The following is a 24,910-nucleotide window of genomic DNA, read 5'->3' as shown; positions in this document are numbered from 1 at the left end:
ATGAGCCTGACAGCAATGGAGGCACGCGCCTTGTAAAGTGATTGGTGGAACCTGCCTTGTTGTGAATGTATGAACATCACTCGACCACACATGCTCGCTATGTGCTATCTGTTTTTTACAGTGCCACCGCAGACTGCTGCAGAGAGACTGTTAATACTACCCCTCTTGTACTCATCTAACCAAGTTGCTATTCTTTTTGGGAGCGATCTCTTGTCGCATCATAACAGCCTTTTCTTTTATATTTTTGCCTTGGTTGCTGACTAACCCGAGGGTACTGTGAGTGACATCTACAGGATGAGCATGCACATACTGTACAAGCAGTTGACAAGTCCACTTCACTGCCTTTTCTTTGTTTTGCAATAGGGTACATTAGCACTGTTTCCCATTGTCATTCTCTATGACAATAAATAATAATATTGTATTCCTCTGGAATTATTGCTAGACATAAACGTAAACCTTTGTAAGGAATGATGATTTTTACACTGAGATGCAACATATGATTATCACATTTGAGGAAGAAATATTTAGAGTGTGAATAAATGATGGGTTTATTAGATCTACTGTTGGGTGTCTTCAAGTGTAATCACTTGTACTATATAAAATATTTCTTTTCAATACATTTCATTGTCCAGGTTTGTTTTCTTCTTAACTTTGTCCATGTAGTTCTTCGCCTGCTGTCATCACAAGATAGCAAATATGTTAAAAAAGATTTGAGCTATAAATCTATTTTATATCCATAAGTTTAATGTTCAATGTTGCAAACCAGCTGTGGTTAAATGTATGAAAGTAAGAAATATCTGAATTCCGCTGGTAGACATTTTCTTGCAATAGCACCTGGAGAAGACTAACAAACATCATGCTCCACTCTCACTGTAATCTGTCCATAGAAGAAAGTAGCCTGTCGCTCCTTGGTCAGAGCAGAGAAAGGTAGTCTGCTGCCCTCCTGTAGCCTAGAGGGGACCTGCAGGCAGTTCACCCTCCTGTCACCACTAGAGTCTTGCCATATGTGGGATGCGGTGGTACTTTCTGGGTGACACACTTTACACAGATGTTCATCAGAATGAGGTTTAAAGTTCCTGCTAACAGTGAAAACTGAGGAGCAATATTTAGAGTCATCACATGTTGAACTCTCAGAGCTGGAGGATGGACCCCGATGGGTGGTGATCAGAGTGCAGGGGTCGCTGGTCCGGCCATCATCAGCCTCCACTCTGACATCCCCTCCCCTGCCTACCACACTCCCAAGGTGGGCTCTCATTTTTTGTCTCAGTACCTGTAGAGCACTCTGGAAACGCTTACTAAGCAGGGCGTAGAGCAGAGGATTGATGTCAGAGTTCAGCAACACCAGCCAATAGGAGAAGGTAACAGCAGAGGGCGGAACAAGGCTGGATTGGCCTGAGATAGCAGTTTCTGTGGCTTGAACCAGAGCAACTCCTATGTAAGGTGTCCAGCACAGGAAGAAAGCTGAGATAACCAGAAAGAGACGCACCACTCCGTGGTGACTGTGGTGCTGCTGGGAGTTCTGCAGGGGTGGCTGGGAGGTGCTCTGAGCCAGGAACGAGAACAGACGTCTGGATGAAGGGTTACTCTGCTCTATAGTAGAATCAGGGAGAGCAGTGTTGTGATAATTTCTTTCCTCACTACTGACCTCAGAAACAAACTGTCCACTTATATGACTGATCAGTGTCGAGGGGCTGTGAAGGCTCCCACAGTGCTGTTGAGATGAATCACCAGGAGGGAAGGCAGAGCTTGGATTCCTGCTGCGTTGGACAGAGTCCTCCAAAGTATGAATCCTTCTGGCGTGACTGCGGGCCACCTTGACAATGTTAACGTAGCAGAAGAGGATGACCACAGCTGGCATGGCATAGGAGAGGACAGCCATGAAAGCTGTGTAGCTGGGACTGCTGGCCCAGTTGACAGCACAGCTGTACATGGGAACCACATAGCTGACAGAGCTCCAGCCCAGCAAGGGAGGACAACTGGTGGCCAGTGCCTGAAGCCAGATCCACAGGACCACAGCACAAGTCCTCCACAGGGTGCAGCGGGAGCTGTAGCGCAGGCAGTCTATGATGGAGTGGTAGCGATCGAGGGCAATAGCAGCCAGTGTCAGTACAGAGGCTGTACAGTACACAGAAGATGTGTAACCCACGTATAAACAGAGGTCCTGTTGGATAGGAGAGGGAGCAACACATCAGTATGAAGCAGAACATCATCACTAGTGGGCCAAAGGAAATGTGACAATAAAGCTGTGATTTTATGTTTCAGAAAGAGGTGACATACAGTACAGTCCACCCATCCACGGTTCATGATGGACAAAGCAACAAATGGCATTACTCCAACGCCAACCAGGAGGTCACTGATGGCCAGGTTCATGATCAGCACTGATGTCACCGAGTGAAAAGTCTTGGTTGTGGCAACAATAACAATGACAAGTATATTACCTATACACAAAAATACAACAACACACAATGACATAGAGGTCAGACTGATTGGATGACACCACACAAGCATGCTGTCCATCACCACCAAAAGAGATAAAAAGCTTCACAGTAGTAAAAGTAAACCAGTATTTAACTATACTCAATTCAGACAGTTATGGGCAGTTTGTAATGTTCTTGTTTGATTTAAATACAGTAGGCAAGTATATTTTATCTATGTTAATAAATCTTACTTGATTTAAAGTGTCATTTTTTTCCAAAATGCAAAACATCACATTTGCACACTTTACATCTAGCTTATCTGGACTTTTAGATAGTTCTGGTTTTAATGGTCAGGTTTTGAAATGTGACTGATGTTTTTGTGAGAGTATTATATTAGAAGAATTAACAGCTCACTTTCCAAATACAGTATGTCCATTCTTGTGTCTTATATGCTGGACTTCTGGACAATCCTACAAAATGTTTTTTCTTTACTATTTTATTTTCTAATTTATTGTAATTTGAGTGAAACCCTTTAATCTCAGCTTCACACACTTCATCATCTGAAATTCATGCTACACAGAGGTTTAAAACTTAAAAAAGGTACCATCTCCCAGTAAATCATCCTTCAGAAAGAAGTTGTATTGTATTTATTATATTATGCGTCCAATTATACAGTTTTTAAGAATAAGTCATTCATGTGTAATATTTGTATACCAAAGGGAGCATTTACAACCTGATAGCTCTTATTAAAGCTTTATGCATTAGTAAATAATTATTATTAGACATTAAAGACATTAATTACAACACTATTGTGTAAAGGGTGTGTCTTGTGAGTGTTACCAGACATTTATAAGTTTAGTATGTTTTCTTTATAAAAAATATTACAGGTTGGTTTACAGGAGAATGTATCTAAAATTATGAAAGATAGAAATTGAATATGATCACTGTTAGTTACGTGAATTACCAATAATGCGCTGGAAGAAAGAAATACTGTACAAACAACCTTTTATATATAAGCAACATTCAACAAATGTAAGATGTCCTTTTGGATAAATTAGTATAAATTAGAACTGAACAATAAAGGTCAGGTTTTGTTAAATGAAAACAAATATATATATATATATATATATATATATATATATATAATGTCAACAGCACCTACCTGTTACAGCACCCAGACACATCAGCACCATCAGGATCTCCAGGACCAGCTTGGTGCGTGGAGACATAATGAGACCTGCACCCTCTGGCCAACTCGAGTTGTCTGCAGCTGCTGCCTGCAGAAGTGGCTTGGGCCCTGACCAGCCGCCATCCAGGCCATCCATGTCCCTCTAAAACACTTAAACTGTCCTCACATGATGCGCAATGTGCAAGCCTTAGCCTACTTACTGGAAAATAAGAGAAGCGTGATCAAATGCACTCCATCTGGTCCAGACTGTCTCCATGTGAACCACCTGTTTCTCATAAGGGGAGTGGCGGGAAGGAGGATCTGTGAACACCTGTAACTCATTTAACCCATTCACTTCTTTCCTTTTGTTAATGGCCTCTCTTAAACCATAATAAGAAAAGCACATACAAAAAGTTTGCATTGTCCAACTTTTATTTATTTAAAATGTATAAAGCAATAAAAACAATCTAATCACAACCTTCATTAAATCACTGCTCAAATGGATGTCTGGGTATGGATATTATAGTCCAGTTCCCAAGCTGTAAGGCAAAAACTAATTGCTCACCTAAACAACACACTTCCTCATCAGAGGGGAACATTTCAGTTGTCTGCTGCTTTGCCCATACAGAGATTGTCTCCATTAATATAACAGCATGCCCAGGGAAATATTTAGATAATATCCTGTGCTGATCTCTATTCATGTTTCTCGTTAAGGCACCACAACAGCACACCGCAGACCAGATGAAAATCTTGTCATGTACAGAAGCTGAAGTTTACATTCAGACACTTTTCACACATGCTCCATTAGATGAGAAAGGAAGGTCGACAGCTGGAGGTCAGGTGTCAAGTCAATGCTGCACTGGCTGCTTTCTGTTTCAGCTGTGTTTTGAGTTGACTTCACTTGAGCTTGAGATAAGATGTTGCCGAGTGTATTCCCAGATCAGCAGTGCAGCGCTCACGTGCACGTTGAGTGAGCGGATCACCCCTTGTTGAGGGATCTCCACACACACGTCCAACAGCTGGAGTAAGTTGGCGGGAATACCTTCTCGTTCATTGCTGTGAAGGGAAAGTGAAGCACAATATACTTACGAAGGTTACAAGTCTATATTTGTCTGAAACTTTAAAATAAAAAATTCACAACTTTGGTGCATGTATGTTTGTGATAATACAATTCATAGATGTTATGCTTATAATAAAAAAAGAATTGGTTTGCTTCTTTGGTAAACACACTTCCCCCTGTTTCAAGTATCTGTGCTACGCTAAGCTAACTGGCTCCAGCTACCATTGCATATTTAGCATACAGGCATGAGAGTATCAATCTTTTCATCCAGTTTTCAGCTAGAAAGTGAAAAAATGTGTTTCCTAAAATATCAGCCTATTCTTTTTTATGTGACCATTTTGAAGCTTGCAGTACACTGGCAAAAATTATAGTTGTTTTCTTGTCAGGAAGATACAGCTTAGCGAAGAGAAGTCAGATCAACACAGGTGACAAGAAACTTGAAATAGAGACAACCTCAGAAAGGGTAATTTACTCTGCCTATTCAGTAGCAGGGGACACTATTGTGTTGTCTAAATGTATTTATAAAAACTGAAAGGAGGATTGACCACAAACTATCTGCTCTATTACATCAGATGTGTGATGTTTTTAATTCCAGCTTTCATTTGGGATAATGATGCTCCGTAGTTGATTTAATTTAAGAACTATTATGATGAACGGCCAAATCAGTTAATCCTTAATCTTCTCAAGTCCTTGTAATTATGAGGAATACATTTTTTATACAGATGACGCATGAATAAAGTCCAAAAGCCATTCAAACTGTAATCAACTGCGTTTATGAGATCAAGCAATATGAGTCCTGCAAAGCAAATATCAAGAGGTAATGAGTTTGGTGTTCAGTGAGTCCACAGAGGGTGCCACACAGCGAGACAGCGTGATTTGATGAGCTACATTTATCTTGAGTGCAACTGGGTGAGATAATAGTGACCTGATGAAAGATTAGAGCCGGTGCCATGCTGTGCTGGCGAGTACGCAGCAGTGAAAGCACTCAGGATTCAGCTCATACACAGTGGGTTTAAGCTAACAGCACTGCTTACACCTCTGTGACTGAACAGGGTAAAACAAAACAGGACACCTACACAGACACGGTAAGTATTATTCTCTCCCTCTCTGCCTAGCCAGCTGCAGAGCTGCAGCATACATTCATGAAGGAGAGTGAATCATATAACTATCACAAACTGTACAAGGTTATAATTATGTTAATTTTTGAGTGTAATGAAAATGTGCGTGCCATTGAACCCTGATGAAAGCCACTGGGCAGCGTCACAACTCAAACTATACTAGAAGAGGGTTAAGGTTTTCCTGCTGCTGTCATCATTCATGTGATTTATTTCCTGTGCTATTCTCCTAAGGGAGAGCCAATTACAGCCCAGCATGCCCCGACATGATGGTGAGGAGAGGAGCAGGCCCCGCAGGGAAACACTCTAAACCGGTGAGATAACATTAAATAGCCTCGTCAGCTAACACCTTTATCCAAGTGAGAGTCTCAAGGGCACAGGAAGGAAGAGGATTGCATGCATTCATGTTATAGCTTGTGTGAAGGTGACTACAGAGAAAGAGAGGACTGGAATTGGAGTGTTTTTGTGCTTTGACTTAAGTTGACTGCATGAGAGAAAATTTAATTCTGTCATACCCTAGAAGTAGGAGAGTCTTCTCAGGAAACTGGTAATCCTGGAGGCTCTGACTGTTGGCTGTCTGCTCCACTCCAACAATACAGTACCCCTCACTCTTCTTCAACTGCAGGAAGTCAGTGAGCTCCAACGGCTTCACCTGAAGGGCAAACAGATACAATTTATGATCTTAGACATTATTTTTGTGACAATTACAACAATAAAAAAAGATAAAATACAATCAGGAAGGACACATTTGAAAACTCCTTTTTCAAGGTGAAAAGTAAGCACAGTCAGCACATGTGAAAAGCCTTTTAATCTCCTTTCACACCTATGACTCAGGAGTATTATGGTTGGCTGTTTAAGGATTTCACTCACACTGAGCTGCTGGTGCGGAAATCTGCTGCGGGCTGTCACATTATACCATTTTTCAAACCCACATGTGTTTTTCTCCTCCATACGGTGAATGCAAACACCAGGGTAACACAAAGGTTCAGAGAGCTTTGTGCTTTGTTGTTGGATAGTTTACATAAAATTAATAAATAAAATTGACCATTATTTAAGCCTTCGGTTTTGGTCTATTGCTCCTTCCCATCCAAGCTGCTATTGGCAATAAAAACCAAACTGGGGGACAAAGGAGGAATCTGTCTGAGGCTGAATTGGAACAGGCAACATAAAATCCAAACATCTAAGTAAAATGCGCTCCTGTCAATCAAGCAGAAACAAATCCCCTCCCAAACATGCATCTCTTTAAGCCTTTTAAATCACCATCAAGGCACACTTCAGAAAAGGTGGAATTTGTTAATGAAACCATCAGGTGTTCATGGACTTCACCTCCAGCAGAGGAAGCCACAGCTCAGACGAGACACTCAGGGACTGAAAGTGTTTGTCACTGATGTGGCGGAGGTTATCCAGAACCAGAGCACTGGCACCGAAGATCTCGCAGGTCCTGCATAGACCTAGACGCACAACAAACAAATAAGGACAAATGAGATCTGTCTAAATGTGAGCAAGGTATTGCCATGAAATCACCATAGCAGTGATAATTTAGCAGAAAATGGCCAGAGTCCATCATTGTGGGCACAGGCAGGTAAAAAAAAGAGCATGCAAAAGAGAGAGATATTTCAGGTAAAATATTTACAGACTGGCCAAGCTAATGTTCTCTCTTACATTATACTGTACCAATATTAGTTTTTAAAATGGGTCTTTTCCTCTATAAACAAATTCTGATTGATTCAGGCCCTTATCATCTGAGACAACAACACTGGAGTGCACTTGCAGAGAACATAAAATAGGAATATCTGTGATGAAAGCTGTACATTCCCTGTATAAACTACGATAAGGGCTCAAGTGGTTTAGTAGCAGCTGTGTTTGACCTTTTTGCTCAGATCAGAACTGTTAAAACCAAAAAATGAGCCTGTAATGTGAGTTATTCACAATATCACATGAATAAAGGAGATATTCACAGACAAATCATTGAAGAGTATGATGATTATGATGGGATTTTAGTTTGTTGACCTCCTAAATTGGTGGGTTTATCGATAAGTGAGGCGACCACCAGCAGGGCACCATGCAGTTTGCCCAGTCGAGCTGCTCTCTGTTGTGGCACCAGCTGAAGCTCTGGCTCCTGTTCCTGGATCCCCAACCTCCAGGGTGTGATCTTCTTCTGCACCTCGGCCCAGCGCTCCTCCTTATCCTGTTCACCTGGGAGGTACAACATTGTGACCACTCAATCAGAGATGAGGCAGGATGAATGTATTCTCGTTGTATGAGGTAGTTCTACCGCTTGTGTACCTTTGTCTTGCTGGATCCAGTCTCCAGACTTGTGCTGGCTCAGGTCAGGTGCAGGATTCCTCAAAGGAAAAGATGGACTTTCAGAGAAACACGACAGTTTCTCAAACTTCCAGGGAGGAATCCACTCGTCATCAGCCACCTCTGACAGACTGGGAAAAGTACAGAAGATAGTCTAGGAAGGAAAAATGTGCAAAGAAAGAAAGTAGCGGTTGTTATTACAGTGTTTTTTAAGGATTACAAAAGTTAGCATGCTTCATCTGTTCAGTAGAAATATATTAAATCACCTCAGCACTGTAATCCCTGATGGGATGAAAGGCACCAAAGAAGAAGTGCTCTTGAATCCTAATCCAGTTCTTGTTGGCATTTCTGAAGGGTGAGGCAGCAGATATGTTCTAAAATAAACACATTACCATACTATAACAAGCTTTTTTACAACTGTTGTAGCTGTTCTGCTCTCACCCAGTGTTCTGCATGGCCTCAGCCTGGTTCAGACAGGCCTTGATCACAGTAGACAGCCCCCTGAAATCATCGGCCGCCTCCTCTCCCCGGACTTCTACCAAGCTCCACACTCTCTTCAGGGCCAGTAAGGCGTACAGCCGCACACTGAAGTTATGGTTGAAACACCACTGCAAGATGACATCTAGTGCTTTACGCAACTGCGCTGTCTTTAACACACAGGGAGAGACATCATGTAGTTACTGAGAGGCGATACAAAAATAATAATGTTTGAGTGGAGAAAAAATATATATCAAAGTGCACTACCTGATCCTTAAGAAGAGGAATGATGACACTGAAATGCACCAGGACTGACAGGAAGGTGCAGATGCTTGTCTTGGTTCGTTCGTGATCCTGCAGAAAAAGCAAAGGAATTGGCCATGAAGTTAACTGCTTAATTTTGTTCAGAAACAGCATTTTCTGTCCAGTGTGTCCAGAGTAGGAGCTCACCATGTTGAAACAGGCCCAAAAGCTGTCTATGTGCTGTGGATACTGCATAAGGATCAGAATCATCATCCACTCAATCAGGTATTTGACTGAGGCCTGGTTACTGCAGAATCCAGCCTCAAAAACGCCCTTCAGTAAAGTGGTGACAAACTCCTAAACACACACACACACACACACACACACACACACACACACACACACACACACACACACACACACACACACACACACACACACACACACACACACACACACACACAAACACAGAGTTATTCTCTGAGTGGTTATTTCCTGTGTGACTGTAAGTGATTGTCATTGTCTTACCTCTCTAAGTTTGGGCAGCAACAGAAGCAGCGTTTGCCACACTCTGTTTTTGACACGATGTTGCAGGGAGTTGCTATAGTAACGAACTTTTGACTTTGATATGGTATTATCCTGGAGAGAAGGGGTAAAGGTGGGAGGAGTAGAGAGATAACGGAAAATGGTGTCAAATATTGCCCAAATTTCTTTTTGTTTGCAAATCAGAGCCTGACTCATCTTTAGCTCTGTTCTTTTAAATTGGGGGTTAGAACATTAGAGGAGGGGTTAAGATATGTTTTAGGTTGCAATATAAAATGTCAACAGTGGAGCATAGGTTAATGTAATAATTACATTATTTTATAAGTATAGCATTATCTATAGCCCACCTTTTTTAACAGACTGATAACTAGATCCTCCATTAGTCTTTCATGCAGCGGGTTCGAAGAATCCAAGCGACTGAGGAAAGCCATTGCACATGTGCGGGGCAATTGGTCGTCCCTATTATCACTAGGGGGAAAAAAAGATAGTGGTTCAACTGGGAAAACATTTTTATAGCAAGAGAGACACCTAGTGGCATTATTTTATATCACAGCCAAGATGGAGATCAATATTAGAACAAAGAGCTCACCTTGCGACCACGACATTAGCCGGACATTCTTCACCCAGTTGCTCCACATATGTTTGGACATCCTGGATGAGCCTTTGGAAGATAGTCAGTAAATAAACAGTAGATCTGAGGAAGAGTTTGAACAAACCATTGAAATGCTGTCAGTTACCGCTGATCTCTCCTGAATACTGGTCCGTAGACACAAGCCTCTGTGAGAATGTTGATGTGGCTGAAAACACTAGAAAAGTTGGTGTCAGCCTGGTCCCCACCGCCAAGGGTTGTTGGCAGCCACGTCTGACAGCAGTGCTGAAGCAGCACACTAAACACTCCACTCTTGGACTCGGACAGCTCCATCAGCTCAGTGGCAATCTACAAAATAGTCACAGAACACCTGCATGTTTGCACAGATTACATAAAGTGTATGTTAAAAATGAAAATCAGCATACTCATCCTGCTGAGATCGACAAGCTTTTTTTTTTTGTATCATCACCTGTTTCATGGCTGCTGTGAGCATTGGAGCATGAGTGTCTGTCAGCTTGAGCAGTTTATGGTGGAAAGCCATGGAGATGAAGCCTTTCAGAGCTGGCCAGAAGTCATGGGCATTAGTGCTCAGCCCCTGCACCAGCTGCCAGCTGAGAGTCACAGCCTCCACACAGAGGGCCTCCTCATCATGCACTAACTGTGATCAAAATATCACCACAATACATGTAATCAAAAATTTATCAGATAATCTCTCAAAAATGATTTGTGTTAGAAACAGAAGACACATAGAGACTCACTTGTGGCAGCACTGTCTCCATGAAAGTGAGCACAGGCAGCACCAGGTCGCTGGGCAGCAGAGCCAGGGCCTCCACACTGCAGCTCAGGGCAGCATGGAGGGTCTCATTGACTCTGGAGGTCTCTACAGACTCAGGAATCCCAACAGCCTTTATCAGAAAGCTCAGGCAAATCCACTGGTCCCGCATGAAATGGGCAGCTGTCCGTCCCCATTCCTGTAGCACAGTACCTTGCACTCCTACTTCACTAAAGAAAAAAATGTGATGCGTTATCATACCAGGCTACAGCAAAGACATTGTGTATTTACATTCTGAGTATTATTCTTGACAACTTGACAAACTTTAACTGACCTTGAATTGTCTGTCTGTGGTTTCAGCAGACGTCTATTGAAATATCCCAGAGATGACTGACTTTGTGAGGAAGATGAAACTGTGTTGTAGAAGAACTCATTCAGTGATTTGAGAACAGAAAAGGTCTCTGATTGCATGTCAATCCCTTGCTGCTCCACAAGACCACACGCCATGGCCAGGGATGCCATGGCAACCGCTCTAGTCACTTGGTTTGCCACAGAGGGGACCTGCCAATGGAAAACAAATCAGTGATGAATAATCTGGCAGAAAAACAGATTTTAGGTTAAATTCCTGCCGGATGACTGGGGTACCTGCTATTTTAGTACCTGCTGGCTCGGTTCTTTCAGGACCTTGAGGCTGTACTTGATGAGTTTAGGGAAATAGGTCTGCTGAATTTTATTGATGTGCTGAGGTGTAGAATTGTACATGATTGCCAGCTGAGTCAGGACACACAGATACAGCTCTGCCCGCTCCACGTCAACCAGCTTTAAAAAAAACAACACATGTATACATCAGAGATGGCCAGTAGGGGCTAATTGGAGTGATGGTGACTTGCTTTACTTGCTGGTTACCTCCTGTAGCTCCCCACACAGCCGTCTCAAGATAAACTCGTGGATTGGATCAACAAGTTTAAAACATAGTTTTTTCATGGCAGCCATCACTTTATCCACTGTGAAGAGCAGAAAGAAAAGAGATGAATGCGGCAAATTGCTGAGTCTCTCGATAACTTTGAATGTTCCCTGAGGTCGTTAGAGAAATTAATTATGTGTCATGTGTTTTCATGATACAATTATGATCAATTTTTTGATGATCAAAATGTCTTTTTTCTATTTACACTTTTACACTTATACAAGATAGACATAGAAACACAACAGCAGCAACAAAGAGTACAAATGGTACATTGACACATCATACAACAACACATAACATAGAAGAGGGAATACAGTACTGTGCTTCACAATTAATTATTCATTTCATTATCATAGGGTCTACTTGACCAGTGTGGGAGAGCCAAAGTTTAAAAATAAACTCACATATGGCTGCTCAGTACTAGTCTGTATTAACAATGCTGAATCATATTTCCACAATGGAGCCCAATTCATCGCTGATTTGTATTTATTATCATTGATTGTATCAGCTATTCATTCCATACCAAGAATATTTAAGTAATTCAAACAACTGTGTTAATACTGTATCCACTGCAGATATGCATGAGGGTGGACCTGACAGCTATAATAATAATTCACTGTTATCATTACAAACCTTGCTCTTCTCCACCATGCAGATGACATGGTGATCCTCCAAGCTGGAACAGTCGGAGCATGAGCTGCAGGCTCTTGTCACTCTTACGCACAGGCAAGTAAATATTGGTGCTAACTCTGCTCAGAGTGTCCAGCAGCGGAGACAGTAATGACTCCAAGACGTTACCGACCTCTGCTTCAGCTCGACTCTCCATGTCCACATACAGCAGAGTGGACCTGGACAACTTGTCAGCCTCTCTGGAGTCAGGTATTCCCTCTGCCTGACCTGGAGGGAAAGACAACTGACTTAATCTAAGTCTATGAAATAGAAACTAAACACTATAAACAGAATCATTCACTTTCATTTAATTCACATCACTTTAGGCATACCTGTGCTGGCTGGGACTTTGAGATAAGTGTATATTTCAGCTTGAAGATAGGCTCTTACAGTTTCCTTGTTTGTGGTAGCAAGAGTACAATCTCCAGCCATGATCCTGGGTTTGAAATTGACTTCATTGTCTGATAGCCAGGTGCACAACTGCAGCAGGATAGAAAGCATTTAGTACAAACTCTCTAATGTGCCATTTTGACATGGTTCAGTAGACTGCTGTGTCAAATGTCTCTGTGATGAGTGCACCTGATTCCAAAGCTGCGTCCCTCTGCACAGTGATTCATCTGCTCGGAAATGCATCAGGACACTAAAAACATCATCTATGGTCACTGTGCTCTGAAAAGATATGTTCAAATGTTATTGTACTCAACTTTTAAAGCTGTATGAATGCATAGAGGGTGGACAGCATCACAGTAACAAACGATGCAAGTCAACAGCCCTACAACTCCTAACCCTAACCCAACCCTAACCCTAATCATTGCAGCCCTACTTGGACATGACCATAAAGTTTAACATCTTATACAGTCTCAAGAAAAAAAAAAACCCAAAACATTATGAGCGTTAATTAAGAGCCATTAACAATATTGTCCAGTACAATATGTTCATCATGTGCATCATTCATCATGTCTTACCACATCTATGAGACAGAGGGCGCTCTTCAGTAAGAAGCACTGGGCAGCACCCCTCAGGAGGACTTGATGAGTGATCATGGTGCAGCACAGCACCTCCCTGTAACATCCCACAGAAAAAAAACTGCATTCATATCAAACATTACAGACTACGATGCAATCTATCTGACTGTAAACACAAAGTTGCATCACCTGAGAGCAGTGAGCCCGTCAACCCCCAGCAGTGGACCTGGAGAGAGTTTCGACAGGGCCTCAGAGACGAAGAGGAGAGGTACTGCGCACCAGTTTTTGGAGCCCAGCTGCTGGATCAGCTGCAGCAACACAGGGCCTAAAAAGCAAACACAACAGTGAGAGACAGACGGGCATTTCAGCCATGAGAAGTGAGCCAGAGCTTTGTCTCGGTACCTCTGTGTTCTGATGGCAGGCTGTTGAAGAACTTGGTCATGAAAACTTGGAGTTTAACCGCCAGCTCGGGACAATCTCCGACACTCTGGCCAGCTGCCCTGAATATAAAGAGAAACTGAGTTAGGTAGAGCTGGTGCAAAAACACCTTTTACACTTGTACTTTCATTATTTTGCTTAGTGTATTGATTTTAGACCCTCACTTGTGGAAGAGCGATGTTTCAGACAGAACATCCATAAAGGGGCCAATGACAAACTAAGAAGCAAAGTAACAGAAACAAAACGGTGATCCACACATGTCACTTTGGGAGATGTTAATGAAAATAAATGAAAAAACCTACACTTAATCAAGCTTAATGAAATGTGTATGAGCCTGCACCTGAGAAAAAGCCAATGCAAAGGCCGGCTGCTGGAGGACCTGCAGCTCCAACAGGTGACACACTCCCTCTTTCATTAAGGATTTATTCTCACTGTGGAACATCCGCTGATACACACACAGCAGCCAGGAGGGGTGGAAAAGGCCCTGACCTGAAAATACAAGACAGAGATTTTAAGAAAAAATGGCAGAAACCAGGCTAGGCACTAAACATTGTTTTCTACTGAGTTTGAAAGTGGAGCAGAGCTTAAAAATACTGCCTACAAGAGTTGTTTTTTTTGGTTTTTTTTAATTCAATGAAAACTATTCTTACAAAACATTAAAAGACAATCAAAAGTGTCATAAACTCCAACATCCAGAGCTACAAATGTCTGAATAAATTATGGCTGCAACTAACTATTATTGGTCAGATCTGATGACTGTTTCCTTAATTTGGTCTATAAAATACCTGCCCAAAGTGACGTAAGCTTATGTATGTTATTACCTTGACAATCATTTGCTGTTGTCTGAATCAACGTATCTATTCTGTTCAGCACTGGCTGGACAACATGAATCTGTAGAGGGAGAAGAAAACACAATCAGTCCCATTGAGCTGCACCATGATGCCCAACACTGAAACAGCTGTAAGATAAACACTCAGATGGGATTTTCTACCTGATTTTCCTCCAAAGTCTCCATCACCAGCGCATAATCCTCCCAGAACTCCCTAAGCAACTTGCTCTTGTCTGGGGCCCATTTGAACAAGGTCTCATCTGCAACAATGTCAAGAGCAGTGAGGAATCAGACCATACAACACAAGTGAACTTTTACAAAGTGTTGGAAAATGTGAATATTTTACCTTCCTCTGATGGAGGGAGGGGACAGTCCACTCCCTGCTCCTCTGACAGGGCAACACACCTTTTCAGCAGGTATAACGCCCTCTTACGTGACACGCTGTCTCTGTGGGTCAGCCCATCCTGAACCATCCTCCAGAACTGGACGGACAGACGAGGGTCGGGCACAGAGGATGAGGAAGATGAGGAAGATGAGGAGGATTGCAGACCATGAGATTTGAGCAGGTGGTCTGACAGGGCGGTTAAACACAGCAGTCCCCGCTCAGTTACTGCGGGTGTGCGGTCAGTGGAGTGCCAGCTGCACAGATCACCCAGGATCAACCTGAGAATGCTGCCAAGCCTCTCACTGCTGCAGCAACTCAGGAGGGTCAAGAGAAGCCGGACAGTGATTTTGGATACCAATGCATCAGGTTGAGTTTTGATACAGGACAAGGCAGTTGACAAGGTGGTTACTGTGAGCTTTTCATCCCCTAATAGAGAAGGTATAACAGCAGCTATTACTTCACTGGCAACCTCCACACTGAGTCTTCCCACACCGGGTAGCTCCTCCTCTGAAAGCTGGAGCGACGGCAGGGCGGACTGAGCCACTCGCCCCGCTACAGCAGCGTCGCACAGCGGGACACAGACACTCAGAAGACGGCAGGCAGCGGCGGTGCTCTCCCTGCATCGCACACTTTCAGATTCTGCTGATATTCTAGCGAGTAGAGGCAGACCCTGCGTCCAAATGACTGCCTCGATTTGATCTTTAATACGTCGTTTTTTCTCATCTGTAAAATAAGTCGTTTTCGAGTTGGACAGAAGCTCTCCGAGTCCTTCAATGAAAGCTGTCAGCGCCTCAGTCCGCTCAGTCTCTGGCCACGACCCAGCCGGCCAGGATAGAGACTTAAATAAAACATCGTAGTCAGGAGAGCTGGATAAGACTGCGTGAATCAAGACGGAATTCATTGTAGGTAGTCTCCACACTGACAGGGGTGAGCAAGTTAAAGGATAGCCCGAATCCAGCCTTTCTCCCCCAATACTATTCAGCTGCCATGAGCCACACGTTTTTTACTTAACGGGATGTAAACTTCCGCAAACGTAACCTTCAACTCTCGCGAGAAGTGTGAATGATAATAAAGGTATAGTACACTCATACAGTAGTTTGTGCCGATGAATAAAACCACAAACAATAGTGGATATCACATGTAAAATGTAAAAATGAACAAAGAGACCAAACACCTGGTTTCATTGAGTGGCATAAGGAATTTATTTTCACTATAATAAAAAAAACAACTCAGTGCTTTAGATAAAAATGAATTGTTCAGCTTGTAAAATAAGTCGGTTGTTCATACATTATTGGCATTGAGAAAAACTTTTTTTCTGTGTTTAATGATGGACATTCTTCCCAAGTGAGCTCATATTGGCTAAATCAGTTTTTCTGCAGACCAATTATCATTTAAAAATCAGTGAAAATTATGTCTGAGAGGCTCTTTGTTTGAGGGTTACATAATACAAAAATACTGCACATTCATTGTACACTTAATGGTTACAGAAATAGCGCTTTACACATAATACTTTTCTGTAGTAATTATGAAAGCGAGATGACAATATAGAATGGGAGAGCTTTGGATGAATGCATTACCAGCTTTAAAGAGGTTCAATTTTCCACATCGGTAGCTACATCGCAGCGGCAGACTAATAGGAAAACCATGACAGAGCAACTGTACAAAAATAGAGTATATTATAAAACATGACCTCCTTTTAAAACTTTTGAAAATGTTAGTCATATTTTGTCCTCAGCATCAACCTATTTAGACTTTTTACAAAAGACAATAAAACCGATAACAAATGTGTTTGTTTGGAGAAGTTGAACTGTAATAAAATAGTGCAAATAGTATGTACACAATATACAATAACATCAATAAATATGCTCTGTTTGCTGACTAAAATGTTGTTGGATTAGGTCTCTGTTATCTAATCCACAACTTTCTAATAAAATGGTAAACATACTAGAGAAATGAGGGGTCCCATCATTTTCAAAAATGTCTCTCTGCAATTTGAAGTGCACACATGGCAACACATGGCAACACATGGCATGGTATGTTGGCAACCTTTGATTTGAGTTACACTGTACATCAACAACAGGCGAATTTGTGGACCCTGCGCTTCATGTAATCAAAGTATGTATTCCAGGAACTGTTCATCCCCTAACAGGTCCAGGGAGAGGCAGTTGGTAGACCTGCGACCATAGAAGGAAGGTTTGGCTTGGCAGTGCAAAAGGGGGTAATAACCATTATCCACGGGGGTCTTTGTGTTTTTTGAGGCGTCCGGGAGCCCAAAGGTATAGCTGTGGGAGGAATCAGGTGGCAGTGTTCTTCCCAGGGGTGTTGGTGGTGGGAACAGACGGACATCATCTAGACTGTGGCTGTGCCGATCCACACATACTTGTGCCCTAGAGTTCAGCATCTAACACGGGGACAGGAGGTAAACTGAAAGTTAAAACAATATGACGGATATATCCAAGGAAAGCAAAGAAATGCAGGAAGTGACAGAAACAAAGACAAACCTGTTGTAATGTATCGTTGCTCCTTAAGTTTCTGAGATCATCATCACTGTCTGGGTGACACACATTCTCTGTAGAGCACATTTTATAGGTCAAGTCTGACAAAGATGAGAGCAAACACCTTTTGGCAAAACAAGCAAACTGTTGTCACTGGATGTAAGAAGAACAAATTAAATACTGTTATCATTAACAATCCAATTCTTCATACCTAATGTTGGAGTCTCTGAGGAGAGTTCTGAGCAATCCACTGATACACCCTCAAGAAGATCAGCCAACTGGAACATCTCATCAGGATCATCCACAAGATCTTCCTTCCCGACATTAGTCTTGATTGCTGGAAAAGATTTGAATAAAGAACTGTATCAAAAATAACTCATAAGCCCTGTTAAAATATTCTCTGTAGATGCAGATAAAGCACAAATCGGTGGAATAAGGGATAGATACAATTTCATGTGCAAATGTTTCAGTATAAAAATCCTCTCACCTTCCTCTTGCCACTCATCTTCTAATTGAACTTTACTGCCTGCATCAAATCCAGAGGTACAGGAGCTGCCGTGGCTGGCTACTGAGCGGAAATGCTTCTCAGCCTGACATTGAACTTCCTCCTCCATGGAGGCCATCTCTGTGGAGATGCTGTGCTGGCGGGTGTCAGCCTCAATGCCAGAGCTGCTGGTGGAGTGTCGGGACAAACCAGGGCTGCTTTCACTGCCTTGGGGGTCCAAGTCCAGCTCATCACTGATGTAGGACTCTCTATAACGCTTTTTCTCTAAAGAAAGAAAATGTAAAAAAAAAACTATGTGCATAAGTAAAGAAATAAAGAAGAAGTAAAGATGTTCCTTGCATCTAAAGCTGAAGTGGACAGAAAGAACTGAATACACATCAAGAATAATAGCCTTGATACATTGGAAGTTGATACAGCGGTTGTCAGTGTCTTAATTTAAAATGGTGGACATGCTTCAATGGAAGCCCTTTAATCCAAAATACTTTCAACTGAGGCAAGAATTGTCTTTTCATCTTATAAATATTTAAAAATCTCAATTACAAATTAAATGAATCTTCTGATATTTTGTGCATATTTTTAAGTGATGAATTTTATATCCAGTGTTTTCCAGGGTACAAGCTGCCCTCAGAAAAGCTGTAATTGCCCCTGATACTAATGTTGTCCTTGTACTGTACTGTACTCCTCCCTCCTTCCCTCCCTCCCTCCCTACCTTCACTCTCCTCCAGCAGGCGTAGGTGTTTGAGGGCAGGCTTGAGGCTGCGGTAGACACGATGGCTGCTGCTCAGGTGCAGGAGGAGGTGGCGAGAGCGGAACGATGACCCGGTGTAGTAAATGAGCTTCCTGGCTGATGGTAAGCCATCTGGCTGGATCTCAAATTTCTTACCCTGAATAGGAAAACAAAATATACAGTGTGCATAGCCAATGCTTATTAAATAATTAACCACAATCCACTTAATCTTAACAGTGAATGAAAAAGAACAGTGTGCTTACCAGAAAGGTGAGACGTCCCACATTTGCCCAGGGGAAGTCATACAGCAGCTGTCGCACGTTGCTCACTTCCTATGAATATACACAACACAAGCAGATCGTTGAGGAGAAATAACGATTCAAATGCTTATAAGTTATCATCATCATCATCATCATCATCATCATCATCATCATCATCATCTTTTGGCATATTGCACTGTGTATTGATGACTGGCATTGTGTCTGGAAAAAAGCAATAATGAATGAGTAATCTACTTTGCTATATTTGAAAAGTACAGATTAATAATCAATAGTCTTTTTGTTCAAAGAAGACATCTGGACTTGGCGAAGAGGCCATGGGCTTCTCAAGGCATCTCACGGTCTGTTGGCTCTTTAATCAGCCAGGCCTGGAGCCCTAATCCCCCCCAGATGGCCCCTGATGGACAGATCAAACAACTGACGGGCATAGCAGACAGCTCCTATCTCCTGATGCACTGCTGTTGGTGGCAATCCCACACATTCCTCACACGTCTAGTCAGAGGTTTTATAGGACTACAGATACACAGACTGAATCTTTGAGCAAACGCAGATTCACTCTTGTGTGGACGTATGTGTTGACGTACACACCGTGCATTAATAACACACTCGCACATGCACGCACCTGATAAACCTGCATTCCTCGCAGGGTCAGTCCAAGCAATGCCGTTCCTTTCTCCGCCTTTTTGTCCTGGACAAAATGAATGATGAGATGTCAGAGAAACATCTGAGCACTTCAGATAAGAAAGCTATCCCACTGTTAAGCTCCTCTCCTTTCTCACTGGGAAACACTGGGCTGCTGCTGACAACAAATTAAAAGTGATAGCACATTACGCAATGGATGGGCCAGCCTTCAAAATATCACTCAGGAGATGAGTGATTTTGAAATGGGGAGGACAATAAACTGGAATAGATGGAAGGTTACATAACTCCCCCATAGTCATTTGTCCAGCACAGCTGAAATGAAGCCAAGCTGTATTTGTGTAGGGTGAGATGGCATTTCAGTCAGTGAGAAATACACCTGGAATGGCTCCAGATTAAAAATGAGCTCATACAAATTCAATCATCCAACAGTGTAAACAATCATCCTTATTTTACGTAGTTCAATTAATTATGAAATATGGTATCAGCTACAAAAGTTAAATTCAACCAAACTGACATGAATCACACTGAAAAACAAGTTGACTCATGACCTTTTGAAGTCTGTAATATGTGACGGGTACATCCTCCAGTCGACATGACTCCCTGATGAAGAGCAGGGTGGCATCACGAGAAGACATGCCCCAAAGCTCCTGATGCACCTTAGGCCCATGGCATAGGAGATAGTTCACTCCCCGCTTGGCTATAATCTGTAGAAGGAAAATACATGTTGTAGCCAGAGAGTACAACCTTACCTCAAAACTTAAACATCTAATAATGACACGGGAATCAGAATTTTAAAGATCAAGATTGTTTAAAAGTGTTGTTAAGTGCTGCTGTCTTAAAGTGACACCTACCCATGGAGGAAAGTATTCCTTGGGTTCAAAGTAAGGGGTGATCTCTGTATCCGCCCTTGTCTGCTGGTGGTCACCGAGGTCAGCCTGCAGGGCGTAACCTGCCAGCTGGAAGTACACCTCCTCCTGCTGACGACATTCAGACCGCAGCACCCGTTCCCGCAGGTCAGAATAGTATAGATGCCGTGCCTTTCGTTCACTGGTACCAGGCACACACACACACGCACACAAAAGTGGTAGGAGGGGCACAGAAAGATGTCAGTGAGGAAGTGAGGAGGACAAAGATGGATAGAGAAAATCAGAAGTACAACAGCAATAACATGAAAAAGTAAGCTTGTCAAGAAGAGAACATATGTAGAGGGACATACCAGATGAGTCTACCATTCTCCACGTAGTACTGGACTTTGAGGAAGAGCACCATAGGCAGGGGCCTCTTCTGTGATCCCTGTATGATGAAAGGGGCATATTAGAGTAGTCCTGTGTGTACTAGCATCTTTTTGTCATGTTAAATGAGAAGTTGAGACATGTAGGCCACTGAACTGTGTCTGACATTTAACTGGCATGTCTAGCAGTTTGAAGAGTGGGTCAAAGCAAAGTACATGATTAACATTTGCAACCCTTCGCCACATGCTGCATTACCTTTGATGAATCTTGCTTCCATTCCTTAGGAAAGTACTTGGTCAATTTCTCCTCCATGTCTAAAAAGATGTGCTCATTGTCTGGGATGAAGAAAGACAATCAGGAAACAAGCAGACTGTCAGCAACCAAACAAAACAATAATGCAACCAAGCGTAAAATTTGCCCAACAATGGGATTAATTAGGGTGAAAGAAAAAAGCCCTTGTTCTTCCGTTTGTGAACGAGGCTACTCGGAAACTAAGGACAACAATGCTAATGTTAATGTAGCTACGTAGGTTAAGTGATAGAAGGATGCATGCAGTTTTTATCCAGAGATTTATTTATTTATCCTCCATATCCCCTTAATATTATTATTTATCCAAAGTTATTGTTGTTTTATCAAATCAAATTAGATTTTTGTTTCAGTAGAGGGTTAAAACCTGTTTTCAACCATTGCTGTGAATGAGGATGTTGTATCACTCTGTGCCTGGTCCTGTGAGTCATGACATGGGCATTTTGTATTTGATCCACCTTATCTCTTTTGTTCAACTTTGCATAGCCAAATCATGCTTGCTGAGCTATTTCACAACTCTAACCATCCATCTTTCTTTTCAGCCTGTCCAATTCCCACTATGATTCACTCCAACTCCATCACCTCTCATCCCTCACTGAAGCCTTTGAGTAAAAAGTGAGTAAGCTGGCCTGTGTCATGATGAGTCCCCCTACCTCTTTTCCATCCACTCCCACCCTCCTCTTCCCATCATCAATCCATCCCTCCCCTCAGTGAAGAGGAGGAATGCAAGTGTGCATTCCAGGCTTAATGAAGTTAATATTGCAGGAATCCAGGCCTAAGTGATCGCTGAACCAACACCACAAAAACAAAAGGCTGCTTGTTCAAGAGGTGAGCCACACAAGATTACCAAGGCATTTCAACATATTTATACAAAGAAAGAGAACAAGAACGCGAAGAAACACAAAGTTCAGAACTTTGCTCGCTGGCTAAAGTGGATTACACCATTTAATTATGCAGACTGGGAGGACAGAATGACATTTTCTTAGTTTTAATGAAAAAGCCTTTTGGCAGAAAACATTTTCGACAACAATATTATGTAAACATGTGCCATAAATAGAATAGCAATGCTTTGCAATTACTGACTGACATGGTGCTCTTTGTTTAGGGCTGCAACTAGCAATTGATTTCATTATTATCATCATTTTGTTTCATTGTTTGGGGTATAAATGTCCAGAAAAGGAATGGAAAAAACAGCCCCATAATTCCCCACATCCCAAGATGACATCTTCATATGTTGTCCAAAACCCAATCATATTCTGTTTGCGATACAATATAATAATAGAAAATAGAAAATAATCACATTTAAAGAAGGGAGCCAGATGATTATTTGTGGTTCTTTTGATTGAAAAAAAAAAAAAAAATCACCGACCTTTAATTTGATTCATCAATTACTAAAATTGCCATGTATTCTTCTTTCAATTGACTAATCATTGTAGCTCTACTCTTGTTTACTATCTCATTTCCACATCCCAATCAACATACCTCCTACACTAGGATACTATTTTTCAGCCTTGTGATGATACTGCTGTATAGTCTAGTGTGAACAGTCCTTTAAGGTTCAGAGGCTGAGGGACCAATGAGGAGTGAACTTACCCTTCACCACTGTGAGGCCAAAGAAGTGCAGCTCCTTGATTCCAAGAAGCTCTGCCACACGGTTGCAAACATCCTGCCCTGTGGACTTTGGCTGGAGCAGGTGAAAAAACAGAGTATTCAATATTAAATCACAATTTGCAAAAACTTTGCTGTGATGAATGCAACTTTAAGCATCTGTTTCTGTTAAGACACATCTTGATGACAGCTAGGAACATATTAAAGGCCCACCCCGACAGTGATGTCCAGCTGGTCTTTGTTGGGGAGGAGAACACAAATGGTCCTCTCCTGCTTTATCGAGGTGGACATGATGTCTTGTGTGTGTCTGATAAGTATTCTCTCTCTCTGTTAAACTGCTTCAGTCTCCTCTTCCACTCTCTCTCCTTCAATTCTTATCTGGTCCAGGGCAGTTTGTCCATATTGTATCTAAACAAAGATATGACATCAGAGTGAGAGAGGCAAAGACAACATTTCAATGTGAATGATGAAGAAAGCAGAACAGGATTTACAATAGATTATGAAGACCTGATAGTGAACTGCAAGAGACTCAAGAGATCAGACCTTCTTTAATTAAACTTTTGAGTATATATTGCTTAGCATGTATGTTTAACGTTGATGCTCTTCAATGCTGCCTTATCATGTTGTCAAATCAGTCAAAACAAAAATCTCCTCAGACATAAGTACATGGATTTCCCATCATCCCACCTCCAAGATTAATTCAACAAACCCTGTCCTCTATAGAGGAGGGCTGGAAGTCAAATTATTATCATCACACTTATCTTCCCCATGTATCAACCAACAAGTGAATAAGACAGCTAAACAATATGAGGTACCTTAAAGGGTATCTTGACCCAAAGCAACTGCATACATAATAAATGTACATTTAGTACATAGCTCATCTATTTTAACACTAAATACAGCAAAACACAATGTAAAAATAAAAATCAGACTTTGTAATCCTAAATAGACAGAAGAACATCAAAAAACAAATGGTCATAGTGGAGGGAGACGTTCTGTTTGTAAGCCAGGCTCATCTGAAGCTTGCCCTGTTATACTGACCCAAAGCCCCAACTGGTACGAGGCTCATCTGATTAGCGTCTCAGAATCAATTAATCAGGTTAATTACTGCTGTGCGCCGACGCTGATCCCCTTAAATCCTGCTCTGGATAATAAGCAGTAAAAATAAATAAATAAATACATACAAGGAGGGGTCAGAGAACAAATAATGTGGAACTGGAGCAGCCCACATTTGTGCCAATCTTCTAAATATCTTTTATCCTTATCTGAGAAAACAAAACAAAAAAATAGCGTGGTAAGGATAAGAGTCCCCTGGAAACTGCTGTGTCTTTGAGTCTACTTCATGTGTCTTTTAACACCTAAACCTTCTAAAGTTTAGCATTTAAATCAGGAAAAAGATATGTACATATGTTTAATAACACCAGATACAGATAGTAGGCATCTGCTGGGATAAAACATAGGGAAATAAAATACTATAAAAAGATGTTGGCAGTGTACAACAGAAGCTGTGGGAACCAAAATTGTGAATGTTGTCATTGTCTCAGAGGCAAAAATATGTGTCTTACCAAATATGACTTATAGACATGTTCCAACAGAGCTTCGCCCCACATCTGAGCGTCGCAGCAAACAGACATTAAAAAAACCTGAAATTCCAGTAGCTTTAACTGGCTGACTTGTTTATGACAGAGTCAAACTTTGCTATACATGTACACTGATTACAGGAAATGCTTAAAGAGCTCAGCAGAAGTATAGCCTCATATCAACAATGTATAAACAATTCATGTTTTAAAAAAATAGTCTACTCTTTACAGTCTTCTTACCTGATATAATCTATGCCTAGAGTGAAAATTAAAATCACTCTGTATTGTTTTAGTTTGTTTTTATTATAAACATTTCAATAACCAAAACACTTTTCTTCAAGAAATAAGCACAAGCTGTTTTAGACAAGTTTCTGAGCAACTAAAGATTATTTTCATTATTGATTAACCTGCCAATTACCTTCTGCATTAATGAATTAGTTGTGTGGTTTATAAAATGAAACGAAATGAAATGGGGGAAAATGTCATTTAGCAGAGTAGTCTACAGTTATAATGTCTATAATGTGTTGGATTTTTCTAAATCAACTGCCCAGAACCCAGAAATATTTAGTTTATTAACATAAGAGACACATTTAAGAAGA

The 24,910-nt window shown here is 41.6% G+C and overlaps 3 protein-coding genes across 3 annotated transcripts; all 3 read right to left on the bottom strand.

The window, feature by feature from the left end:
• Window positions 1–844: 844 nt before the first annotated feature.
• Window positions 845–3,742, bottom strand: LOC128372539 (5-hydroxytryptamine receptor 1D). The gene is made up of 3 exons (XM_053332635.1): window positions 3,580–3,742; window positions 2,278–2,438; window positions 845–2,161 (listed from the first exon to the last, which is right to left on the bottom strand). Exons 1-3 carry the CDS (start codon window positions 3,740–3,742, stop codon window positions 845–847), a joined length of 1,641 nt encoding a protein of 546 aa, XP_053188610.1.
• A 321-nt stretch (window positions 3,743–4,063) lies between these two features.
• On the bottom strand, window positions 4,064–15,937 carry tarbp1 (TAR (HIV-1) RNA binding protein 1). The gene is made up of 29 exons (XM_053332928.1): window positions 14,900–15,937; window positions 14,716–14,813; window positions 14,546–14,615; window positions 14,065–14,213; window positions 13,889–13,941; window positions 13,689–13,786; window positions 13,476–13,611; window positions 13,287–13,383; window positions 12,901–12,990; window positions 12,654–12,801; window positions 12,286–12,549; window positions 11,595–11,692; window positions 11,349–11,507; window positions 11,023–11,249; window positions 10,675–10,918; window positions 10,386–10,574; window positions 10,065–10,264; window positions 9,917–9,988; window positions 9,675–9,795; window positions 9,313–9,423; window positions 8,992–9,141; window positions 8,809–8,895; window positions 8,506–8,711; window positions 8,331–8,412; window positions 8,047–8,218; window positions 7,771–7,956; window positions 7,087–7,211; window positions 6,276–6,412; window positions 4,064–4,641 (listed from the first exon to the last, which is right to left on the bottom strand). The coding sequence occupies exons 1-29, from the start codon at window positions 15,837–15,839 to the stop codon at window positions 4,461–4,463; spliced, it is 4,890 nt and encodes a 1,629-aa protein (XP_053188903.1). The 5' UTR covers window positions 15,840–15,937; the 3' UTR covers window positions 4,064–4,460.
• A 1,037-nt stretch (window positions 15,938–16,974) lies between these two features.
• zgc:172136 (uncharacterized protein LOC566376 homolog) lies at window positions 16,975–23,022 on the bottom strand. The gene is made up of 13 exons (XM_053332995.1): window positions 22,945–23,022; window positions 22,717–22,807; window positions 21,073–21,152; window positions 20,802–20,878; window positions 20,437–20,632; window positions 20,134–20,289; window positions 19,566–19,631; window positions 18,929–18,997; window positions 18,648–18,822; window positions 17,921–18,202; window positions 17,645–17,770; window positions 17,440–17,507; window positions 16,975–17,339 (listed from the first exon to the last, which is right to left on the bottom strand). The coding sequence occupies exons 1-13, from the start codon at window positions 23,020–23,022 to the stop codon at window positions 17,049–17,051; spliced, it is 1,755 nt and encodes a 584-aa protein (XP_053188970.1). The 3' UTR covers window positions 16,975–17,048.
• Window positions 23,023–24,910: the final 1,888 nt, after the last annotated feature.

Source organism: Scomber japonicus, chromosome 14 (genome assembly GCF_027409825.1).
Source record: "Scomber japonicus isolate fScoJap1 chromosome 14, fScoJap1.pri, whole genome shotgun sequence".
Classification (NCBI taxonomy): domain Eukaryota; kingdom Metazoa; phylum Chordata; class Actinopteri; order Scombriformes; family Scombridae; genus Scomber; species Scomber japonicus.
The sequence above is the reverse complement of the archived record's forward strand: the minus strand, read 5'-3'. Positions and strand labels throughout refer to the sequence as shown.